Source organism: Diospyros lotus, chromosome 14, assembly GCF_014633365.1.
Source record: "Diospyros lotus cultivar Yz01 chromosome 14, ASM1463336v1, whole genome shotgun sequence".
Lineage (NCBI taxonomy): Eukaryota > Viridiplantae > Streptophyta > Magnoliopsida > Ericales > Ebenaceae > Diospyros > Diospyros lotus.
The window spans coordinates 7,347,416-7,372,337 of NC_068351.1; the positions used below are offsets into that span (position 1 = coordinate 7,347,416).

At 37.4% G+C, this 24,922-nt stretch overlaps 1 protein-coding gene across 2 annotated transcripts in view; it reads right to left on the minus strand.

The window, feature by feature from the left end:
- The window catches only part of LOC127789664 (UPF0400 protein C337.03-like), a 63,924-nt gene that overhangs the window by 14,357 nt on the left and 24,645 nt on the right, over positions 1–24,922 (minus strand). For both annotated transcript variants that reach the window (XM_052318607.1, XM_052318606.1), the window contains exons 2-7: positions 22,806–22,918; positions 20,606–20,853; positions 18,644–18,796; positions 18,386–18,542; positions 8,905–9,044; positions 8,781–8,816 (exon numbers count right to left, since the gene is read on the minus strand). In XM_052318607.1, coding sequence (XP_052174567.1) covers positions 8,781–8,816; positions 8,905–9,044; positions 18,386–18,542; positions 18,644–18,796; positions 20,606–20,853; positions 22,806–22,884 — 813 coding nt within the window. In that variant the 5' untranslated portion in view covers positions 22,885–22,918. The remainder of the gene's footprint in view (positions 1–8,780; positions 8,817–8,904; positions 9,045–18,385; positions 18,543–18,643; positions 18,797–20,605; positions 20,854–22,805; positions 22,919–24,922) is intronic.

Genomic DNA, 24,922 nt, shown 5'->3' on the forward strand with positions numbered 1-24,922 from the left:
CCAAAACTTTGACTACTAGAAGTTCTTTGAAAGTTTCTATCAAACTTGTGGTACAAAGTGACCAAGTTTTTCACACAGATAACAATATATTCTCCTAGCATTAGACCTTCCACGACCTCTTACTCCTCTATTCATGTATCCACCTCCTCGTGGAACAAAACTGCCTCTATTATGTACATATCCATTTCCATTTTTAGCCAATATAAGCAACATTAACATGCATGGACGATGATGTAGCAATACCAAAATTAAGAGCAGAAGAAAACAAAGGATTCTTAGCAGCTAGCCTTTGTTCATGGATAAACAAAAGATACTAAACCTCCTTGAGATTTATGTTATCCATTTGATAAGTAATGAGACTAACCATAGTCTTGTAGTCATTATCTAGTCCATTAAAAATGGCTAGCAATAAGTCCTTGTCATTTAGAGGTTCACCAATGGCAGCAAGAGCATGCCCTATGTTTTAATTTTCAGAATATAATCATTTACAAAAAGTGAATCCTTCTTCACTGACCTCAATTGTTGCTTTAACTAGAACGATTTTGCTATTGTTTGTTGAGAATAAAAATTTTTAAGAGTGGACCATACATCCGCAGATGATTCATAGTGAATCACCTGTGCGAGTACCTCTTGGTCTATTGCGGAAAAGAGCCAACCTAGGAATAGCTAATCTGACCTGATCCAATTGAGGTACTCAGGATTAACAACCTGAGAATCAGACTCATTGGAAGTTGGATCTAAGACATACTTCACCGCTAGCGAAGATTTATTGATGGATGGAAGGAGATCGAACGCCCTAATTGTCGCTAAGATATGTGCCTTCCAAAAGAGATAATTCCTGGTATCAAACTTGATAGGTATATAATTGAAGGCCATTGCAACCGCTAAGAAGTCGGATTGTGAAGCCGATGACAAAGTAAAGGAGGAATGAGGTAAAGAGGAAGACGATGACGACAGCAGAGACAATGACGATGATGGTAGACATTTGCTCTCTCTCTCTCTCTCCCCCCCCCCCCCCCCTATCTAATTTCTTCTTCTTCCCTCTTTTTTTCGAACCCAAATTTGGGTTTGAGATGAACTTTCACTCATTTTCTTCTCTCTTTCTCTCTCCCCCCCCCCCCCCCCCCCCGGAACCCATATGGGTTCATTATAAGCGTCAGCACAATCACGAAAGAGGGTTTCGGTGTGGGGTATTTTTGTTTTTTTATTTTTCAATATGAAGAGAGAGAATGAAGGGTAAATTGAACATTTTACCCATTTATTTAACAAAAGAAGTGTTTATTACTTTTTCTCAAACATCAGGTGGTTTCTTGCCATTTCACCAAATCTCAAGGGTGTTATTTGCAATTTACCTAATTAGTTAATGTCATCCTTAAATCAAAAAGGATGTCAGATGAGTGGGCGAAGAGCAATGCAATGCTTGTTTACAAGAATAAAGAATAATTTAATGTTGTGGAAATTATAAAGGAATCAATCTAATGAGTGACGATATGAAACTTTGGCAAAGAGTGATTGAACAAAAATTTAAGAAAGGAAACCAAGGTGTCTGAAAACTAGCTTGGATTCAAGCCGGGTAGGTAAACACTAGAAACAATGGAAGCTATATATTGCTAAGGCACCTAAGGGAAAGACATAGGGATACACAAAAGGACTGCAATATGGTGTTTCGAGATCTAGAAAAAGGTTGTGACAAAGTTCCAAGTGAAGTATTATGAAGAGTTTTGGAAAAGAATGCAGTCTAAAATGTTTAGGTACCTATTATAAAAGACATGTATAATGGAGCAAAAACACGTGTCACAATAGGAGAAGATATTGTGACTTTTCCAATTAATATGGGAATATATTGAGGATTTGCATTACGCCCTAGCAATGAATGAACTCGCTAAACAAATCTATGTGAAGATGCCAATGGTGTGTGCTATTTGCCAATGAAATTATGTTAGTGGATGAGAAAAAAAAAAAAAAAGTGTGAATATTAAGCTCAAGATATCGGGGAACACTTTAGAATCTAAAAGGTTTTTAAGTTGAGTAGAGAGAACCTAAATAATATGAAATTTAAGTTTAGTAAAAATATAAATGTGAATGATGTCATTGTTGTGGATCAACACCGTAAATCAAGGAAGAAAGATTTGCAATAAATCAAGTAAAGTATCTTTGTCATAAATCAAAGAAAGAAGATTTGTCAATTAGCATGTGATTAGATATAATTAGCTATTATTTAGGCCTTAATTTTAGGCTTAATCAGTGTTTTAAAACGCGCTAGACGCTAGTCGGGCGCCAGGCTGGGACTTAGCGCCTAGGCAAGGCCTAGAAAACCTGCTATTTTTTAAATTAAAAATCATATTATTCTAAATATACATACAAATTAAAATTCATACTATCCCAAATACACATAAATTAAACAAAGATTATGAAATATTAATATAGATTATTAAGTTTAGGGTTTAGACTCTTGACTTTGTGAAACACAACTTATAGGCATTAGAAACAATAGAATCAAATAAGGACATGATAAAAATAACAGAGGCAACAATAACAAAATACAACAACACTTGGTGGAGGAAGAAGAATGCAACAAAATACAAGTAGCAACAACAAAAACACTTGGCGGAGGAAGAAGTTCGAGAACCAGTAGCTGCTACAACAGCAAGAAGAACTTCAAACCAAGATGATGGCCATACACACCAGAGGAAGAAGATCGAGAATGGCAAGGAGACGATTTGCGGTGGCGGAGGGGACGAAAAGGATAGAGCAAGCGACGAGTCAGGTTGTGCGCGACCCAGGCAGATAAGCGGCCGCAGGCGTTGCCTAGGTGCCGATTTGGCCAGAGTAATCAGGCCCAGCACCTAAGGGTGCTGATCAGCAGTTAATCACGGCGGCCAAGGGCCGTTTAAAGCCTAGGCAGCCGCCTAGGCCGCCTTTTAGAACATGGGGCTTAATTATTGTACAACTTACTAAATTTCAATAGAAGAATGCTAGACCTAATATAGAGTTCTACTCCTAAAAAGGGTTTTCTCTCTTTTCTATCTTGTTCAACATTGTTTATCTCTTTTCCACATGGTATCAGAGCCAAAAAAACCCTAGGACTCTTCTTTCTAAGCCTTCATCGCCAACTACTCTTCTGCTGCTACTGATAGCCATCATGAGCAACCTTCATTGCTGCAATAGTACGTTATTTCTCATTCTTCCCACGGCCCTTCCCATTAACCGGAGATGTTAGCCACCATTGATGAAGCTAGTTCCCACGATACAAGGAAAATACTAGCACCCATGATGCTTAAGCCGTTGGGAGAACTGCAGCCAATCAATGCTTCCTATCGGTTGGATGGAAGGAATTATCTTCAATGGTCTTAGTTGATTCAAACTATTTTGAAAGAAAAATGGAAGATTAACCATATTATAGGAATTGGACCAAAGAAAGAAGATACAGCGTATGCAGCATGGGATAAAGAAGATTCCATGATCATTGCATAGTCGTGGAGTTCCATGGCTCCCGAAATCAGTGATACCTGCATGTTTTTGTCAACAGTAAAGGAGGTTTGGGAGTCTATCCAACAAACCTACTCGAAGGTGAAGGAGGCAGCCCAAATCTACGAGTTGAAGACCAAAATAGCTACAGCAAAGCAAGATAAAAGAACTATCACCAAGTATGCCAATTTCCTAAAGGGACTATGACAAGAAATGGATCACTACAGGATAATTGAGATAAAGAACAATGATGATGCAACCACCTTGAAAGCTTTTATAGACAAAGATCGCACCTATGATTTTCATGCAAGCCTAAATGTGGAGTATGATTAGGTGAGAGTTCAAATCCTAGGCAATGATGACTTATCCTCACTTAATGAAGTGATTTCAATTATTATAGTTGAGAAAAGCAGGAAGGGTGTCATGTTGGACCCAAAACTAGTTGAGGCCTCAACAATGGTGACAAAAGGAGGAGGAAATTGTGGGTTTAAGAAGGACCAACTGTCGGGAGAAAATGGAAAAACAAGTCTCAAATCCATGGGCAATGACAACCGTGAGAATATGTGGTGTACTTTATGCAAGAAATCACGACAAACTAGGGAGATGTGCTAGAAGCTACATGGAAAGCCACCAAGCAAGGAATGGGAAAATAGAGGTGGACAACATCAACATAGGAGCCAAGGGCAAGTTAATATGAAAACTCCACAAGAGGAAAAAAGAGTCCGATGAACCAAAAGAATTCAACGAGGAGATTGAAAGGCTGCGTTACTTTTTAAGTACCCTTGAGGCACCATCCTCTTCAGGTACATGTTCACTACAACAATCAAGTAAAACCCCAATTTCACATGCTTTAAATGCCTTTGATACATCTCTTAAAGACTCATAGATTATTGACTTCGGAACCACATACCATAAGACTCCTTCCTCCCAGTTTTTTCTCTCATACTAAACCTATTCTAGCAATCGAAAAATTGCTACAGCTGATGGTTCTTTCATCACAGTAGCTGGAATAGGAGAGATCAAAATCAGCCCTTCCTTAACCCTAAAAAATGTCCTTCATGTGCCTAAACTGTCCACCAACCTAATCTTCGTATCCAAGCTATCCTATGACACTAATTGCATAGTGTTTTTTCTTCTGTCTTGTTGGTTTTAGGACAAGGAGTCGGGACCAATAATTGGACATGCTAAGGAACGGGATGGCTTATACTATCTTGAGAAATCTGAGATATTACCTGTTGGCAGGTGGAAGCAACCCTTAACATGTCTTTCAGAACCACATATACCCTACAAGGATACTATTTGGTTGCATCATTACAAGCTGGGACATCCTACTTTTTATACTCCTAAAATCATGTTACCTTTGTTGCTCCAAAACCTTGATATCAGAGAGTTTCATTGTAATGTCTGTCAGTTTGTCAAATATAGACATGTTTTTTCAACTAGTAATAACAGATGTCTTACTCCTTTTGAATTGATTCATAGTGATATCTGGGGTCCATCAATCATTCCAAATGTTTCTGGGGCACGCTGGTTTGTTTCGTTCATTGATGATTGCAGAAGGGTTACATGGGTCTTTCTTCTTAAATTTAAATCTAATGTGAGTGATATTCTTCCCAATTTCTTTTCTATGATCCACAATCAATTTGGAGCACAAATCAAACGGTTTCGATTAGACAATGCAAGAAATTATTTCAACCAAACCCTTTCCCACTATTTTCTTCAACGAGGAGTTATTCATGAATCCTCGTGTGTTTCTACCCCTCAACAGAATGGGATTGCAGAACGAAAGAACAACCATATCCTAGATACTACTAGGGCATTGTTGTTTCACAAAAATGTGCCTGAACAATTTTGGGGAGAAGATGTCCTCACAGCCACTTGTGTCATAAACTGATTACCCTCTTGAGTGTTACATTTTTCAAACTCTAATGGTAGTCTTATCCCACTTCTATCTTGCTCTTCCTACCACAAATTAGCTTAGTTCTAAGGTATTCAGGTGGTGTTTCATTTGTTCATGTTCACAGCCCTCATCGGGGGATGTTGAATCCTAGAGCTCTTAAGTGTCTTTGTGAGCTACTTGAATAGCCTACATTTGAACCTTCCCTTGACCTACTACCCGAACCTGCATTTGACTCTAGCTCGCAAGCTCATGAACAAATCCTCCCTCCAACCTGTTCTCCAAACTGTCGGGGAGGAGACAACCACTGACAAATGGTATCTCCAGAAGAAATAATCCATAACCCGAACTAAGGTTGCACCTATCATTAGTTCCAATGCTTGGAAAGGAGGTAACATCTATTGACTCATCTTCTAATGTTGATTCAATGGCTAATATTGACCTTCCTATGGCACTAAGGAAAGGAATTAGTGAGTGCACAAAACATCCCTTATATCCACTCTCTCACTTTGTATCCTTTAAAAGATGCTCTCCATCTCATAGAAGCTTTCTTACACACACACACAACATCCATTCCTATCACATTATCAGAGGCTTTAAATTGTGAAAATTGGAGAAATGCCATGAATGTTGAAATACAGGCTCTTGAGAGGAATAATACATGGGAAATTATAGATTTACCAAAAGGGAAGAAACATGTTGGGTGCAAATGAGTCTTCACAATCAAGTATAAAGCAAATGGGACACTTGAAAGGTACAAGGCTAGGTTGGTAGCTAAGAGTTATACCCAAACATATGGAATAGACTACCAAAAAATCTTTGCCTTGATAGCCAAAATGAACACGGTGAGAATTATCTTATCCCTAGCAGTTAACTTTGATTGGCCTTTGTTACAGTTTGATGTGAAGAATGCTTTCTTGCACAGAGACCTTGAGGAGGAAACTTATATGGACATTCCCCAAGGATTCAACAAAAACAGACTTGAGAGTAAGGTTTGTAGACTCAAGAAGGCAACCTAAAACAGTCACCTAGAGCTTGGTTCGAGAGATTTTCCAAAGTAATGTAAGCCATGGGTTACAAACCAAGCCAAGGGGACCACACTCTATTCACAAAACACTCAACTTCAGATTTTGTCACAGCTCTTATTGTTTATGTTGATAACATTATAGTGATAGAAAATGATGAAAAGGAAAGGCAGAACTTGGACAGATATTTGGCTGAGGAGTTGAGATCAAGAAACTAGGGAATTTAAAATATTCCTAGGTATTGAAGTGGCACGATCCAGGCATGGGATATTCATATCTCAACACAAGTTCTTGACCTTTAGAGGGACACAAGGAAAACGGCTTGCAAACCAACCAGCATCCTGATTAATCCCAATCACAAACTGGGAGAAGCAGAGGGAGACAAGGATACCGACAAAGAAGCCTATCAAAGATTAGTTGGCAGGTTGATTTATCTATCTCACACAAGGCCGAACATAGCCTATGCAGTGAGCATAGTAAATTAGTTTATGCACTGCAAACAGTCTATAGAATTCTGCATTACCTCAAAGGAACCCTAGGAAAGGGAATTTTGTTCAAAAAAGGGTCTAAATTTACCCTAAAGGCCTATATCGATGCAGATTATGCAAGTTTAATGCTTGATAGGAGGTCTACCACAGGGTATTGAATTTTCTTAGGAGGAAATCTAGTTACTTGGCGAAATAAAAAGCAAATTGTTGTAGCTAGGTTGAGTGTAGAATCTGAATTTCGAGCAATGGCACAAGTTATATGTGAATTGCTATAGTTGAAAATTATTGTTGAAGACTTGGGACTCAAGTGGGACAGCCCTATAAACTCTATTGTGATAATAAGTCTGCTATCAACATTGCACACAATCTTGTACAACATGACCGAACAAAACACATTGAGGTTGACAGACATTTTATTAAATAGAAACTAGATAGCTGGCTTATTTGTACTCCATATATACCAAGTGAATTCTAGTTAGCTGATGTTCTAACAAAGGGACTCCCTAGCCCTGTCTTCCACAAGATTATAGCCAAGCAAAGAATGGATAATGTCTATTCATCAGCTTGAGAGGGAGTGTCGTGACTCAAGACCATAAATTAAGGAATGTATCTTTGCCATAAATCAAGGAAAGAAGATTTGTCAATTATCATGTGATTAGATGTAATTAGCTATTATTTAGGCCTTAATTGTACCCTTAATTTTAGCCTTAATTATTGTACAACTTACTATAAATTTCAAAGGAAGAATGCTAGACCTAATATAGAGTTCTGCTCCTAAAAAGGGTTTTCTCTCTTTTCTATCTTGTTCAACATTACTTTTCTCTTTTTTCCACAGGTCCTAATAAAACTAGAAGATCAAGTCATACTAAGAAAATTTTACGCCACAATTATAAGACTTGTTTTATTGCATGGTACAGAATGTTATGCAGTTAAGGTCAGAGTGGATTCTACTTCAGATTAGATGCATGAGGCATGATTAAGATAGTTCGGGTGTGCGAAAAGAAAACCAACAAAGGCTCATGTGAGAGTGGATGAAAGGGAACAAGTATTTGGCAAAAAGAGTAAAGAAACACCAAGAAAAACTTGGTGGGAGACACTAATGTATGATTGTAGTTATAAGGGCCATATAGGAATAAAGCCAAAGATAGAAATGATGGGAGAGTTGGACTACAGTAGCTAACCACCCACGTTGTGGGATAAAATCTTGGTATGTTTTTTTTTTTATTTTCCCCAAGCTTCAACATTAATGAAAAATATTTTGCACAAGCCTCTCTCCACTTTGCAAGGGTGGGGGAGGGTTATTTTTGTCCCTACCCTTGCTTTACAAAGAGATGGCTTCCAGAACTCAAACCCATGACCTCTAGCCACAAATGAACCACCTTAACATTGCTACCAAGGCTTACAAGTAAAGTGATGCTTGAAAAGTAATTGCCCACCCACATTTTTGGAAGACTAGCATTACAGTCACCTATATTGAGTTCTTTTAAAAATGTGTAAAACAATATTTCAACTCAATTATACTCCGGAAAATGAATGGTTATCTATTTAACTGAAACACATCAAGAAGTGGGAAGGAGAGATAGAGAGAGAGAGTGAGAGGGAGGGAGGATAAGGAAGGAGGTAGAAATGCATAGAATTTGAAGACCAACCCTTCAGATGGATATATCTTATAAGTTTCAGAATCAGAACTAAAAGTCTAAATGGGTCAGAGGCCCTGCTGGGATCAGTTTGCGAAGCAAAGCAGTTCAAACCCACTACAATTGCTTCATAATATGAATTTCCAGATGATGTTGCAGTAAGTATAATAGTATATTACAAGATTAAACATTTATCAGTGGACCAATATATTAAGACGGCAATAAATTTTAAGACATAAAAAGTGAAGGAAGAGAGTTGTCTTACTTGCAACTGGTTGCGAACAAGTTCCAGCTTTGATTCCTGAAAGACTGGTTTAGTAAGAAACTATGGAATATATATGAAAACACGACTGCAGACTTGGGATCTCATATTTTTGACAAAACTTAACCTGCTCATGAAGTGCTTCTCTAAGTAGAGAAACCAACTCAGCCCTAATTGATTCAGAATTTTTAAGTTGCATAAGACATTGCTCAAGTGCATTCTCCTGCTCCTGTATCTCATCCACCAGTGAGGATCCTACCTGGTTGCCTGATCAACAAAAATTTCCAAAAGATGTAAACGGATGTGCAGGTAAAAAGAACATCACATCTGCTAAGGTGCATTAAAAACAACACTCAAACAATTAAAAATGTTTAGGTAAACTGCTATACTGATAAGAGTTTTAGACTTAAGAACCAGAACCTACTGAAGAAACTAATAAGACTAACTTTACACCAGTAATATTTATATACACTAAAGCAAGAATTGCCATTGAATGACAGATACCCACTATTTTGCCAGGACCAAGTCAAGTGAAAACAGACACAAGCAGGCCCACCAACCTCCACGCATGCATGCATTACTTAAAATGAAAATTTAGGAAGCCATTCTGACAGGCATCAGTAACCAAGCAAGTAAAGAATTCAGCACATGCATTCAGAGGAAGAGCTCCAAAGATGAAGTTTCAGAGAACTGGACAGAGATGTTCAACACTAACTAGTAGCTGTGAGAAACTTAGCTGGTAGGAACATGCACACAGAAGCACATAAGCCAGTCATACCCCTCACATAGAGGCAAGACGTCTCAGGTTCAAATTTGGCATCCAATGGTTACTTGGGTGGTCATCCTACACCAAATGATCGATGGGTTTAATGGTGAGCAAGCCAATGACCCTACCTCGGATGGCCCTTAGCAAGGGCTTTTGCAGATGTCCTGGATGACCAATATGCTTACCCCCTGCCCAGTAAGAAGGCAACATGTTGTTACCTAGGTTTCCCCTTTTCACCAACAAGAGGAAAAAAACAAAACAAAACAAAACACTTACACAAATGTATACGTCGAACCTAGAAAGGATTCCCCAAGAAAAAATTTGCAACTGTGACCAACTATGGCACATTCTGATCCATGCTAACATTTAATATATATCATCGCAAGCCATAATCCCACTAGATAAGGTCAGCTAAATGGTTTCTAGCTTAATGTTGATCAGAATGGTACAATTTCATATATATATAATAAAAAAACAAAGTAATAAACTTATATTGCTAACTTATGGTAATATATGTACAATCTTTAGGATAATATTGTATTAAATAATTAGCATTACATTCCTCTCTTCAAATACATTAAGGAGTTGTTTAGGTATTGAAAATGATTTTCAATTTTCTATAAAACCTCTAAAATTCATTTTCTATAGAAAATTTGAAAAACATGCTCAAATGTTAGAAATACAAAAAACATATTTCCAATTTAGAAAATTGGAACCCGTGCTCAAAAAAAGGACATATGTGTTTAATTTCTTTCGTGTAACTTGTGTTAAAGAAGGAGATGGAAATGATTTGGGAAAAATATAAAACCGTGTTCTCCAAATATCCATATTAAATAAGGAAAATTTAAAAAACTCAATTTAGGAATTTTCCAAGTTCAGTTTAATTTTGGAGAACCGCATTGTCAGGACCCTTACGGTTATTAAGTAGTTAGAAGTGTAACAATAGGCTGTTGGGTTATAACAGGAAGCTGTTAGAAGTTCTAGCAGTAGGAGCAAAGAGAGTAAACGGTTGTAACGGTTGAGGATGGGCCTATATAAGGGCTTTCCCTCTTAATAAAGAACAATTGATGAATATTGAGATCAATTTCCAGTTTATTCCTCTCTATTTCTCTCTGTTTTTTCTTCCCCCCAATTTCCCTCTAATCTCTCTCTCTCAATTCTCTCCCTCTCGTTCTCTCTCTCTTTCAAAATCAAACCCTAATTCTCCTCATCAAGGAGAATTCTCTTGTCAGGATTGAGACCCTGACATGCATTTTTCTTTGCCGTATTTTTTGAAAAATTGGGACAGTTTTCCACAACTGAACAACCCCATGGGGAGTTGGAAGCAAGATTTCCTCCATTGTTAGGGAACACAAAAATTTATAGCATGTTTCCTCAATATTTTAGATAACATATTGTCATATCAAATGAAGAGAGCTTCTTATCAAAGACAATGTCAAGAAAGGCTTTGATGGATATATTCTCCACTTTGAATGCTTCACAACCTATTTCCAAACCAATAAATAAGATACTCTCTGCTTTGGAACAAATTTCTTCAACTTGAAATTACAAGCTTTAATTGAGGTGGATATTTGTGGAACTCTCACCACCATTTGCCTTGAGATCCAAGGTCGGGACAAGAAAGGTAATTGGCCCTTTAGTGACTGCAATCTGATACAGATTTTAATTTGTCTTGATCTTTTGTATCAAGAAAGTGATGGAAGCCACACCTACTCAATAGTTTTTTGTTTGATATTCAAAGCTTGTCCCCCGACCCCCTATTTAGATTTGGTTAAAGGAGAGTCATGAAATGACAACAATGGGTGGGTCAATGTGACAGGCCATTTCTCAAATATCCAGGACTTGTCAACTTAAGAATTTGTGAAATTGGATGGAAAAACTTAAAAATCTTATTCACGAACAGCCCTAGTTATATAGTTGAATATTTACAGCTTAGGAATTACAACAAAGAAGATTACAATAAAACACATTAGGAAAGTATCCTAATTTGAGATTAGAACTGTCCCAAAGAACAAGATTTAGAAAATTTAGAAACTTCCTTAAAGGCATAGCATGCAGACGTGTATAAGGCTGCTTTCCTTTTCTCCTTAAACGCTGTTTTCTTTTCTCCTTGATCTTCTCACGTCAACACTCCCCCTCAAACTAATGAATGAATATCCATCATTCCTAACTTGAATGCTAGGTCTTCGAATCTCCTATTTGCCAATCATTTTGTTAGAAGATCAGCTATCTGTTTCTCAAATGGAACATAAGGTATTTGAATTATACATTTCTCAAGTTTTTCCTTTATAAAATGCTGGTCAATCTCAATGTGCTTAGTTATGTCATGTTGCACAGGATTATGAGCAATGCATATAGTTAATTGGTTATCACAAAATAACCTCATTGGCTCATTAACAGCAATTTTTAGGTCTTCTAGAACAATCCTTAGCCATAGCAATTCACATAAGCTAAGTGCCATAGCCCTGAATTCAGTTTCAACACTTGACCTTACCACTAGGCTCTGCTTCTTACTCTGCCCAGAGACCAAGTTCCCACCTAGAAACACACAATATCCAGTAGTAAACCTTCTATCCACTAATGATCCGACATAATCAACATATGTATAGCCTTATATATCCAAAATACCACTTGCTTTGAATAGAATTCCTTTGCTTGGGGTAGTTTTCAAGTAGCACAATATCCTTCATACAACATGCATATAATTTTCAATAGGATTATGCATAAATTGACTTACCAAACTTACCGCATAGGCAATATCTGGCCGGGAGTGTGACAAGTAAATCAACCACCCTACTAGCCTTTGATATCTCCCTTTGTCCACTGATGGACTGCTGGTTTCTTCTCCTAATTTAGTATTAGGCTCCATTGGAATGGCCACTTCTTTTCCTCTTAGCAAGCCAATCTCCTTTAAGAGGTCCAATATATACTTACGTTGGGATAGAAAGATACCTACTTTGGAGTAGGCAACCTCTATTCCCAAGAAGTATTTGAGTGATCCCAGGACTTTGATCTCAAAATTCTAGGCCAACTAACTTCTTAGCACCCTCTGTTCTTCCATGTCATCTCCTGTTACAATGATGACATCCACGTATACTAGGCATGTAGTCACATTTCCTTTCATTAAGCGCTTACAAAAGAGAGTGCGGTCTCCTCTACTTTGTAGGTATCCCATCAGCTTCGTGACTTTGAAAAACCTATCAAACCAGGCTCTCGGTGATTGCTTAAGGCCATAGAGGGCCTTTTTTAGTCTACACACTTCATCTGCTCTTCCTTCCTTGAATCCTAGTGGTTGTTTCATAAACACTTCTTCTTCTAGATCACCATGAAGAAATACATTCTTCACATCTTGCTGTTGTAGTCTCCATCCATAGTGAGTTGCTAGGGATAAGATAATCCTCATAGTAGTCATCTTGGCTACTAGAGCAAAAGTCTCCAAATAGTCAATCCCATATGTTTGGGTGTAGCCCTTAACCACTAATCGAGCCTTGTACCTCTCCAAAGACCCATATGTATTGTATTTTAAGTTGAAAACCCATTTGCAACCCACTGGAACTATCCCCTTTGGTCTCAGCACCAGATCCCATGTGTTATTTTTCTCCAGTGCTTTCATTTCCTCCTGCATGGCTAGCTTCCATTTCTAATCCTTTAAGGCCTCATCCACTAACTTAGGGATGATAATGGTGTCTAGAGAAGTCAGAAATCTTTTGTCTTTAGGTCAACCAGTGATGGGAAATATGATGTTTAGTGCAACTTCTAACCCCTTTTCTAAGGGCAATAGGAATGTCCAAATCATTCAGGTTAGAAGAAACAGGGTCAGGACTAGAATGAACAGGCATTAAGGAAGAAATAGTTTCAGTACCTGGCTGGAATCAGATGCTGATCCTTGCTGAGCTTTAGAAATGGGCTGCTATCTTCTGCGATACACAAAGGCAGAGCCTTTGAACCTGACTAGGGTTGATGCCTCAGGGTCACTTGCTTGATCAAGGCTGCGATGATGGTTGTGATAATCAGTAGCAAAAGATGATTAGAGATGGGATTTGATCCAGTAGAGACAATACATGCAAATGTCTCAAGGGGAATTAAGTCCAGACTAGGAAGGGCTGAGCCTTGGTCACCTATCAATTGATTCTCCCCCTGGGGACCAAGGTGAGAGGGACCAAGAAAGGATTGAGACTCAACAAACGTTACATCCTTCAAAACAAATAATTTTATAGTAAGAGGATGATAACATTTGTAGCCTTTTTGGGTAGAAGAATAGCCAAGGAAGATGCATCTTAGAGCCCTAGGGTCCAGCTTGTCTCGATTTTGCTTAAGAATGTGAGCAAAGGCTACACAACCAAAAACTCTAAGGGGAAGAGATGTATGCTAACTGAAATCATGAAAATGAGAAGAAAGACACTAGAAAGGGCTTTAATGACCTAGAATTTTAGAAGGCACTCTACTGATTAGATAGGTTGTTGTAAAGACTGCTTCTCCCCAAAAATTCTTAGGGACGTGATGGTGATGTAGGAGAGATCTAGTGACATTTAAGAGGTGTCTCATCTTCCTCTCAGCCACTCCATTTTGTTGTGGAGTGTTGATGCAGGAAGACTCATGGATAAACCCTTTTTTCTTGGGACAATTGATGCAAATGCTGGTTAAAAAAATCCCTCGCATTATCAATCCTAATTTTCTAAATAGGAGAGCCAAATTGAGTCAAGATCATTGAATAAAAATGAGGCAAAATAGTGCTAATAGCATCCTTATCCTTTAGAAGAAATACCTAAGGAATTCTAGTGCAGTCATCTATAAAAGAAATGAACCATCTAGCCCCAGAACAATTGGGAATCCTAGATGGCCCCCAAACATCAGAATGAATTAAGACAAAAGGATGTGAAGACAGTTTATTGCTAATAGGATAAGAAACCTGATGATGCTTTGAGATTTCACATACATCACAATGCAGAGTACTAGGATCTAATTGCTTAAACAAGTCAGGAAACATAGATTTTAGTAATTGAAAAGGTGGATGTCCTAGCTGATAGTGATGAAGCTAGACTTGAGTGAGAGCTAGATGAGATTGAGACGTGCAGCCTAGCTTAGGCTTAGTCCCAGTAGGTAGCAAAGTCTTTCTCTTTAGAACATATAGCCCATTCCTCTCCTTAGCAACACCAATCATCCTCCCCGTGTCCATTTCCTGAAACTCACACATATAAGGAGAGAAAACAACACAACAATTAAGATCTTTAGTGAGTTGATGGACAAAAATCAAGCTAGTTGATAAGTTAGGAACATGAAAAACTTGTTTGATAGGAAGAATAAGACTAAGAGTAACCCTGCCTTGGCCTTTTATAGGTATAGATGTGCTGGAATTTGAGCGAATACTAGTGTACGCACATAAGTGGTTATGGGTGGTTACACCAAGGTAACCACACATCCTTTCACACCAAGTTGGTTATGGGTGGTTATTTGGAAGGTTCCATGCACCCTTTCTCCAAAGACAAGTCCTTTGCGAAGGGGTGGCACTCAAATATAAATAGAGCACCACCCATTTCATCCATATGATTAATTTAGAGAGTGTTTTGAGGATTGAAGGATTATACAAGTATTCTTCTAGAGAGAAGAATAAGAGACTAGCAAAGAAGGCATATTGGGTTGTGAAAGTATTTTGGTTGCTGCTTCTTTAAGTTGGTAATCAAATTACCCTTGGTGTAGAGTTGTGTTTTTACAACAAATCGATCCTAGCATTTAAAAGGTAGAGTTATTTATCTTGGAGTTTTCAAAGTAAGATTTCTATTCCACTATTTTTACCATAAGAAATCTTTCAAGATGTCCCATTGGCAATGAGGATTTGTTTAGAGGTTTCAAGAGTCTTATAGGTATAAAAAACAGTGGGATTATGGGACATGTAGTTTGTAGCCCCTGAGTATAGAATCCAAATGTCATCCTTAGTAGTTTTTGTGGTAGTTAAAGAATAAGACTGAAAGTTGTTACCTGGAGGACAACCTTGTTGGGCAATAGAACATGACCCATCTTGGATAGTTTTCAAGTACACCTTAAGTTTGGTGATTTCATCAGCATTTAGTTGGTTAAGTTCTGGACCAGCCATAGAGTTTTTCTTTTCTGCAATCTCTTCTTGCTTGTTGGAGAGATATGCCTGATTCCAAGAGAGTATGTTTCTGAACCATCTTAGTTTTTGTAGCATAACCTCCTCCTCATGCAACTTGAAGCAAATTTCTCAAGTATGCTTAGGTTTTTTGCAATAGGAGCACCACGAACCTTCTTTCCCTTGTGATTTAGATTACCCATCTGCCCTTCCTTGTTGGAATCTGAACTTTGATCCTTCCCCTTCATTAGTTAACATGGCAAATCCTTCAAAACTGGTCCCCCCCTGCATGGCTATTCTCCTCACTCAAGACAACGGAAAATACTTCATTGAGTGATGGAAGCTTTTCTCTTCTAAGAACTCAAACCCTCACTTGGTCATATTCAGTGTTGAGTCCAGCCAAGAACTCTACAATCCTATCTCTTTCAAGTATAGAATTGAGAGTGGTTGCATCTTTACCACATACCGTTTTAATGTTTTGGTAGTGGTCAAGTTCCAGCCAATACTCATTCATCTTGTTGTAATACTCAACGACAGTTAGAGCCCATTTGCTTAGTACTACTCAATTTCATCTTGATCTCAAAAATAACCAAAACATCATGGACTTTAGAGTAAGTATGCTTAATTGACTCCCATATATCACGCTTAATTGACTCCCACATATCTTTAGTAGTGGATAAAAAGATATAATTTTTACTAACCTTTGGCTACATAGCATTCCATAACCATGACATGATCATGTAGTCTTCTATATCCCAAGCTGAAAATCCAGGATCTGATGCACTGGGGCCTAGAGCAATTAGGTGATCTATCTTTCCTCTTTCCTTTATAAAGGTTTTTACCAACTGAGTCCACTGTAGGTAGTTTCGTCAATCCAACCGATAAGATTGGTGCATTCCGGGTAGATCGCCAATAGGTAGACCTCCCATAGGAATATCAAAGGTGATAGTCTCTCCCAAGGTCGCTAATGGAGCAATCTCAGAAATTTGAGACATGTTTGAAGAAATAGATGGAGTAGAATAGTGCAATGAAGGCAGAACGGTGGGTATTAGTTGAGGGGAATGGCAATGAAGGCCAAAAAAAAGGCACACAGTGCTGGAGGGAAATGAAGGCCAGAATTCTCTCAGAACCTTAGCTCTGATACCATGTGAAATTGGACAGAAAAACTTAAAAATCTTATTCACAAACAGCCCCAGTTATAGAATTGAATATTTACAGCTTAAGAAAGATTACAACAAAGAAGATTACAATAAAACACATTAGGAAAGTATCCTAATTTGAGATTAGGAAACTGTCCAAAAGAAAAAGATTTAGAAAATTTAGAAACTTCCTAAAAGGCATAGCATGCAGAAGCATATAAGGCTGCTTTCCTTTTCTCCTTGATCTTCTCACGTCAACAGAATTGCATAGATTGACACATGATTGTATGACATTGGCTCCACCAAGCATCTTTGGATGAAAACTATAGGAAAAGCGGTAGCATTTACCTGCTGATAATTCAATCATACCGATAGGCCTTTGTAACTATATTGCCCACAAGAAGACAGACTCTTCCAGAATAAGTGCAATTTTTCATTTATAAAAAGGAAAACAATTTCCTCCTTTGTTGGTAACCCAGCAAGTAAAGAGATCTGCATGTGTATTCAGAGGAAGAGCTACAAGAACTCATTCCAGTTAAGGATTATCCATACCTGACGCAATTTGGACTACCTGTGGCTATGTCTTATCCCTTAAAATACATTATTAATGTAACATGAGACATGAGCCCCTCCCAAAGCCAAGTTAACCCAAACGCTAGTCAAATCATTTGGTGACTAGCTATTGTGAATCTTTACATCAAATCTCCTAGTTACATAACCCTTCTATTACCGATATAATATGACGTAGGTATTTCGACACCTGTGCTCCTTGCCTCCAAGGACCCATGTCCTCAAGCACTGATCTTAATGACTTAACCAAATTGCACAACTACCAAATCTAACATAGGACACTAGCCATGTGGGCGTGTAATCATTCCCTGATTCAAATAATCCAGAACCCATGAACACATTCCAGTCAGCCAGCCCCAAACATGTGCACTCATTTTGGTTCAGCCAACCTGAACCTATATTAAATGTTCAACCAAAGGCTGACACATTTGGTCTCACAAGCTTGCTACATGGTTAGCACATGTCTAGACGATTGAGTACCTACAACTTATGCTTCTGCTGACATTTTCCCAAGAAGACAGTCACAATTTCCAAGCAGCCTTCATGGAAAGCCATCATCATCATTTCCATGTATCAAGGAATAGGGAGGGGACACTAGACCCATCACAAAGTGCTCGAAAGTCAGCAGTGGTAAGCAGAATTCCAACTTCCATTTTGATGGACTAGGAGTTGCCCAAGGAGGAACCAAGATTTGTGTGGAACATCTCTCCTTTTCTGTGATATGGTGTGAAAGAAACTAAATAACTTTTAAAAGTGTTCAAAATCCTTTTGTTTTGTTGTCTTGTTTTTATTTAGAAGGGAACACTCTTTGTTTCCCTTTCTTGTCCCTAAAAGAGGATTCCCCTTTTTGTATAGACGTTAGCAATTAGGAAGATTCTTCTTGAGATTGGAGATATGCATGAAAAGGGCATTACAAAAATCATTGTTGAACATCTGAAACGTCTCATTTGAGTAAAAAATTGTGATATGGGTGAGCCTTTTCATCGAAATAACTAATCCGTATCACCACAAGCTTCTATCTGGATGATGACAAGATAATTCTCACCTTGGGTATATGTCTTTTCCACATCCTTTTCCAGCTGACCTAAAAGACTCATGGCTACCTTACACTTGTTTAATGCAGCTTCCTCAGTGGTATTTTCATCATGTAACAACTGAAATGCAGTCACTATTTTTTCTGGCATACCTCCAACAGCCAATTTCTGTATATTAATAAACAAAGATGGAAATGGTCTGAGTTTTACAGAGAGAAGAACAAGTAAACCAGAATAAGTAACTAATACAAAATTTAGTAAATACTTACAATCCTTAATGAGTGAGCATCCCTCTTCACTATCTTAATAGGATTTGAACTCTTTCCATTGGTTGTTGATGGAGGCGGATTCTTACCCAGCATTTCATCCTTAAGATTGTGACCCCGAGATCCAAATACTTTCCTCTCTTCCCATATATCCACCTGTTAAATTATATTGTCCCAATCCCCAAAACAATGAAAATAAAATGGAAGAATGGCGTCATCAACAATAGAACTTGCAAGTGTATGACCAAATATGTCATTAACTTATGCTATTACTGTGCAAGCATAAATGATGCATTATGAAAGAAATTGTATCAAAGCATGCTCAAATAATAATAGGCATGGATCTAAACTTCTTTGAATTTCCTCAGTAACATCTACAAGGCAAAGAGTGAAGTCATAAGAGATGGATTGTGGAATGAGATTGTCAAGGAAAAGAGGAAAGGTAGATTAAACTAAACACTATAGCACATTGTACATCAACCGAAAAGCATACATCCTCTGTAAGCATGTATGCTTGGTTCGTGAACGAATCTCCTAGAATCTAAAGCATTATGGTCACAAATGTAATGAAGAACCCAAATATTGAACTAGTGAAGAAGATACATAGGTCCAGACAAATTCTGAACTCTAAACAACTTTGATCGTGACCCCACATGGTGGAATTAAGACTTGATATGTTGTTTGCAAATAAATTTGATTGACTGGGAAAGAAGACATAAATCATGTTGTCAACCTTCATTTTGCTTCCTCAAATTTCTTACTGTAATCACCATGTTCACTAGTTCTTTTGCCATCAATTTTTTTTTCTTTTATGGATAATAATATGTGCAAAGAGCTCCTGCCACCAGAACCCCTGGTTGCAAAGAACAGCTTTAGAAATACAAGGAATAATATCACAAAGTGCTCAAAAAACCAATTTATGTTTCTTTGGCAACAAAAATAGTTGAAACCTTTACATTTCCTTTTTAACCAAGATACTAGTAGAAGTGTTGTGTCTTTACAGTAGACAAGGGGCTTGTGGAGCTTGCTTCTAAGCAAAAGCAGCAAGACGACTGGTAATCATGGTTGGTGAACAACCGAAGTTGTCAGGCTGTTCCCCATCAATGTTTCACCATACTACGCCAGGAATATAAGTAGGGCATATGACTGCATGGCAAGCGCTGCTCAGAAAAAGAATTAAGATTGACAATCAATGAAAAGAGGTCCATGTTATACATCATTTTGTGCATTTGACAGGAAGAGAATAAAGTATGTGAGGCATTAAGAACCCATGACCCAAGATGAAGCATGTCATTTAAAATCCCACTCCAATTACATTGGGTAGCCAAAGCCGAAAAAGCTTATAAAGAAGCAGAATAGGAGAAGGCAGCTATTCCTTAATTTGCCTGGGTTTTAGATCTCGGTACAGCTAGAGAGTTCAAAAGACAAAGAGGCCAAGACCATGTTGGAGATAAATGGTATTTCTCATTTCAAAAATTAAAAAAATGTTGAACAAATATTTGCAGGATCAAATAAGCCAAGGATAACATTAGTTCTTTATTAAGCTAGAGAAAGTGAAAGATCACTATATCATTGACAGATACTGCAAGCCCACAGTATGAGCTTCACAAGCTCTCAGAAATGATCCACGCTTTCAGCACCAATATAAAAGCTAGAATCAAGAGCTCAATGGAAATTCGCTGCCAAGTCAGCAGAAAAGCAGTACATATTTATCTTACTTAACCAACTTTGTTTGAAAATGAATAAAGGAAGAAAACAAGACATCAAATGCTTTAAGTTTTTAATTTATAGTTGATCGTATAGGTATTCAGGGACATACTTAGTTTAAATATATGACCATGACCATTTAAACTCAAAGATCTGAATGTATAGGAATTACAACTCAGCCAATGCTAAATTTAATATTCTCCAACCCATAAAAAATAAGAAAAGAAATAGTTTTCTTCTTAAAAGAACAGGAGTTACCAGTCTGCATGCTGCTTTCTTTCCATATTCGTTGCCATTTTCATAGACATGCTTCAGAGCTGCAGGAAGAACTTTCCAAAATTCATTCACAAACTCACTACCCTTTCGCCTGCTATTTTGCAGAATATCATTGGCCAAATAAAGGAAAGAAACGCGCTGTTCTCTCTGAGCAGTATTGAAAGTTTTCTCCCACGTTTCAACAATCTGTTTGGCTTTCTTTCTATGAGAAATGCACCAACGAGATAATGCTAACAGATGTTAAGGAAAAGTGGATGCCATGCTCAATGCAGAATTGAAGAACACAACCCAAAATGCATATACAAAATGTAAAAGTGATGACATTTTGATGTATTTATCTGGAAAATACTAGTCAAGAATAAGGTTGCAAAGTAGTAGAAAGAACAGAAGTTTAATAAAAGCTTCCTAACAAATGGCTGATTGTTGAATGTGAGTATGCCATTCTGGATGTAAAAAAAAATACGGTAATCAGCTGATTGCATATGAACCTTAAACTACAGTTGGGTTATTTATGTTCTAAAGCAATCACTTTTGTGGAAAATAACTTTATACTGAATTAAACATTGGTTATAATCTAATTTGGGGATAAAACATAAGCAAAACAAAAACAAACACAACAACACTCCCAAGCCTTAATCCCACTAGGTGAGGTTCACCTGGGTAAACATAAAATTTCCAAATAATTTGTTGACAGGATGTCAGTACATATGCACACTGTAAAACTGCTACCACAAATTACGCTCTCTTGAAAAGCAAAGATCAATTGTGACAATTTTTACATGTGACATGCGTGGCTGTATATCTAACCAAAAAGAAAAATGTTAAGAAAAAGAATTCTTAAACAACCAATACCCTTCACTTATAGCTCTAAAATCATATCTAAGCATGTACATATTAACTGGTATTCATAAATTTTCAAGCCTAAGGATAACGAAAGCAGGGATGATATTCATGTTAGCTTAATCAAGCTCTTCTCATAATATAATTGCAGAGACATTCTATGAACTAATACAATATCTCACAAAAGCCATACAATATCTCAATCTCAGATACCCATCGATATGATAGAGTTAGCAAGTAAGATATCAGCTTAAAAGTGGTTTCTTCACGCACATCCAAAAATCAAGCAGTTCTTTTACCGCAAAAAAATTCATGTCAAGCATAAGGATGTCCAAGCACTTCTTCTATTGTTTCACACACTAGTACCATTCTGGCAACATATGAGATCCATAACCTTCCTATTGAATGGATACAAACAATGATCAAACGGCTAGAGACCATACATGTATGTTGAGGTGAAATAGACATCGAAACCACCATTAACACATGATAATGAAACTTCAAATTAGATACCCTGATCTAGACATGTTCCATCTCAGAGTCCTGTCTTTGATGCTTTCCAGTCAAACTACTTAATAATATGAGAAGAGCCTCCCTCCTCTAGTTCCCACAAAAGCATACAGAAATGACACCAAAAAAATAAAAAAAAACAACTGAATCCCTGCAAAAAAACAGGTCTATGGCAGTTGCATCCCTATCCCTAGAAGTCATGAAAGCAATATGGAATGCCACCATCAATGTCCACCCTTCAAAAACCATTGCCTCAATTTCTAGAATCCTTACCCATTTGGTATGGTAACCCCTGCAAATATGGAAGCCCCAATACAATATTTTCCTACCATGTCAAGAAAGCAAAACGCAAGTATAAAATGTATATATGAATACAGGGAATATATTGATATGAATTAAAATGTATAAATTGTGTATTGAGTCACTAAATACGTAAATTGATTGAAATCTTAAAGTGCATACCAATAACATTTTCAAACATTCCATGTAATATAGGTAAATGTCAAACAAACTAATGTCAAGAATGTAAACCTGGGACACAATTCTTGCTTCTCACATTTATATAGAAAATGAAATTACATTTACATTTCAAACATGCCACTTAAAATATAGGAAAACATCACATCATCGAGTTACAATAATGTAGAATTGGTAAAAAAAATATTATTTTGCACATTTAGAAAAGGAAAACATAATTATATTGTATTTATGTTCTACTGTACCAGACCATACAAAAATAATCATAATCATACAAGGATAAAATCGAAATATTACAACCTTAAACACCGTATATCAGTATGAAGGATTTTTTTTTTCTCGCAAAGAAGGATACATTCTATACTTTGCTGTGAACTATTGAGTTTAGACAACTTCTCAGCTAATATCTGCCCATCAAAAATGTCGTCACTCATATTGCTATTCAAGAAATTCTCACATCCAAAATCCCTGCAACAGTGACAAAACAATTAGAGATTCAACTTTCAACAGCAAATAAAGAAAGAAACAAAAAGAATAGTATCAAAGGTTACAAAGCAGTAATACCATAGGCACCAATTACTTCGGTAATGAAACCACTCAATAACGGTCACATAACAATAATTAGTCATCTACAAGGAATTTAATATATTCTTTTGAATCCAGAAACAGCCTCATCTCACTGAGACCATATACTTGTGTATGGCTCTCCTTGAATTCCCACATACAAAGCAATCAAAATTTGCTGACGCAATTTACTAAAAAAATTTGATCCAAGAACCAAAGTAGAATAAGAACCAATTAAAAAGCATGGATATGGACACAAGACACATACAAAATAAAACACTGTCATGTACGAGCGAGGTAGGGGGAAAGATACTGTAATTAGAATATAATAGAGGGCGGAAGTAGTATAACAGCAAGTATCCAATAGGGATTGTACTAAGTTTGTTGCTGCATTGGCAGCTTGTGCATTCCCAGCACATGTAAGCAGTTACCCGCACATGAGGGAGGTTTAGGATCAGCTATAAATACAGCTGATCCCTTCTCATGAAACAAATGAATATACTCTGGAAATTCTGATTTCTATCTCTCTTTTTCTCTCTTCCTCCCTCGTCTCTATCTTCTTCTCTCCCTAAGTTATCTCTCATTCCTCCCTATTTCTCTCTTGATCCCCCTATTGATCGAGGACTATCAGTCAGATCCTTCAGGAGCTGACAACACACGCTACAGATTAAAAAGTCTTGACATAGTTTAAATGCACCATTAATACAAAGTTCTGAATTTTTTTTTTAAATTAAAAAGTTTAAAAGTATGAAGACAAATAAATATAAATCCACACTATGTTTATCTCATGATTGATTTTCAAGTCATTTCTTAAGATAAAAAAAATGTAATTCTAATTTGTTTTAAGTGGCCAAGAGGACTTATGCTGGACGCAGGTTCCCCCTTGGCGTCCATAAAGTTCTGATGGTGAAAAAATTTAAAAACAATATGACAGATTTGATAGAGAACTTCATGCATTTAGACGTGGCTGACAAGTGCCGTGTGAGACATAGGTGTTCAACACAATATGGCACCCTATAGAGTGTTTATGCTTCTTAGAAGACCAATTGCACTGTTAGCAAGCCAATTTATACAACTTATATAACCATCTTGAGATATCATACAAAAAAGCTGTTTTAGGAATTTTCCATACACCAAAACCAGTTCCATCTTATTTGAGTGTATTAATTTTATTTATTAAGAATTTGTGTAGCCAACCCCACAGGGGATATGTTTTTGTTAGGAAAACAAAAAACATTAACAAGATAACCATAGGGTATCACCTATGTACAAAAGAAGAGTACTAAAACGAATACCTCAATACATAAGCATCAAATCCCAAGTCATTCAAAGCCCCAAACTTTATTTAGGGAAGGATCAAGACCACCCAAATACCATGTAAAAAGATATTTGGAAATCAATGTTTAGAACTGAATAGAGGCACTTCACAGAAAAACCTTCTAGTTGTCATAGCATAAGCATAGGATAGTCCAAAATTTTTGGTGAGCTGTTAGTGTTGTACCTAGGTAGTTAATAGCTAGCTTCTCCTGGTGTACATTCCAGAAGATACAGCAGCTAACGGATTATAAGTATCTGTACTGGGCTCAGCCAAAAAGGCATGAAATGGAAAGAATCTAATCTCTCTCTCTCTCTCCGAATTCCTTCAGGATTCTCTAACCAGAATCCTATAATACCCTTGCCAGCTCTTAGAAGCTAACAATTGGCAAGAGTCGACAGTCTTGGCAGACAGATGGACGCAGGTCGATAGGCGAGCACACCAGGGGCGACGCGAATATACAAGCATTCGCGATTGGTGCGGGAGTCCATCGAAGGTGGTGACGCAAACAGCCAGGAGGTTCGCAACAGGAGCAGACGACTAGTGTGGGAGTTCCGTCGAAGTTGGCAACGCGAAAGAACACGGGGTTCACG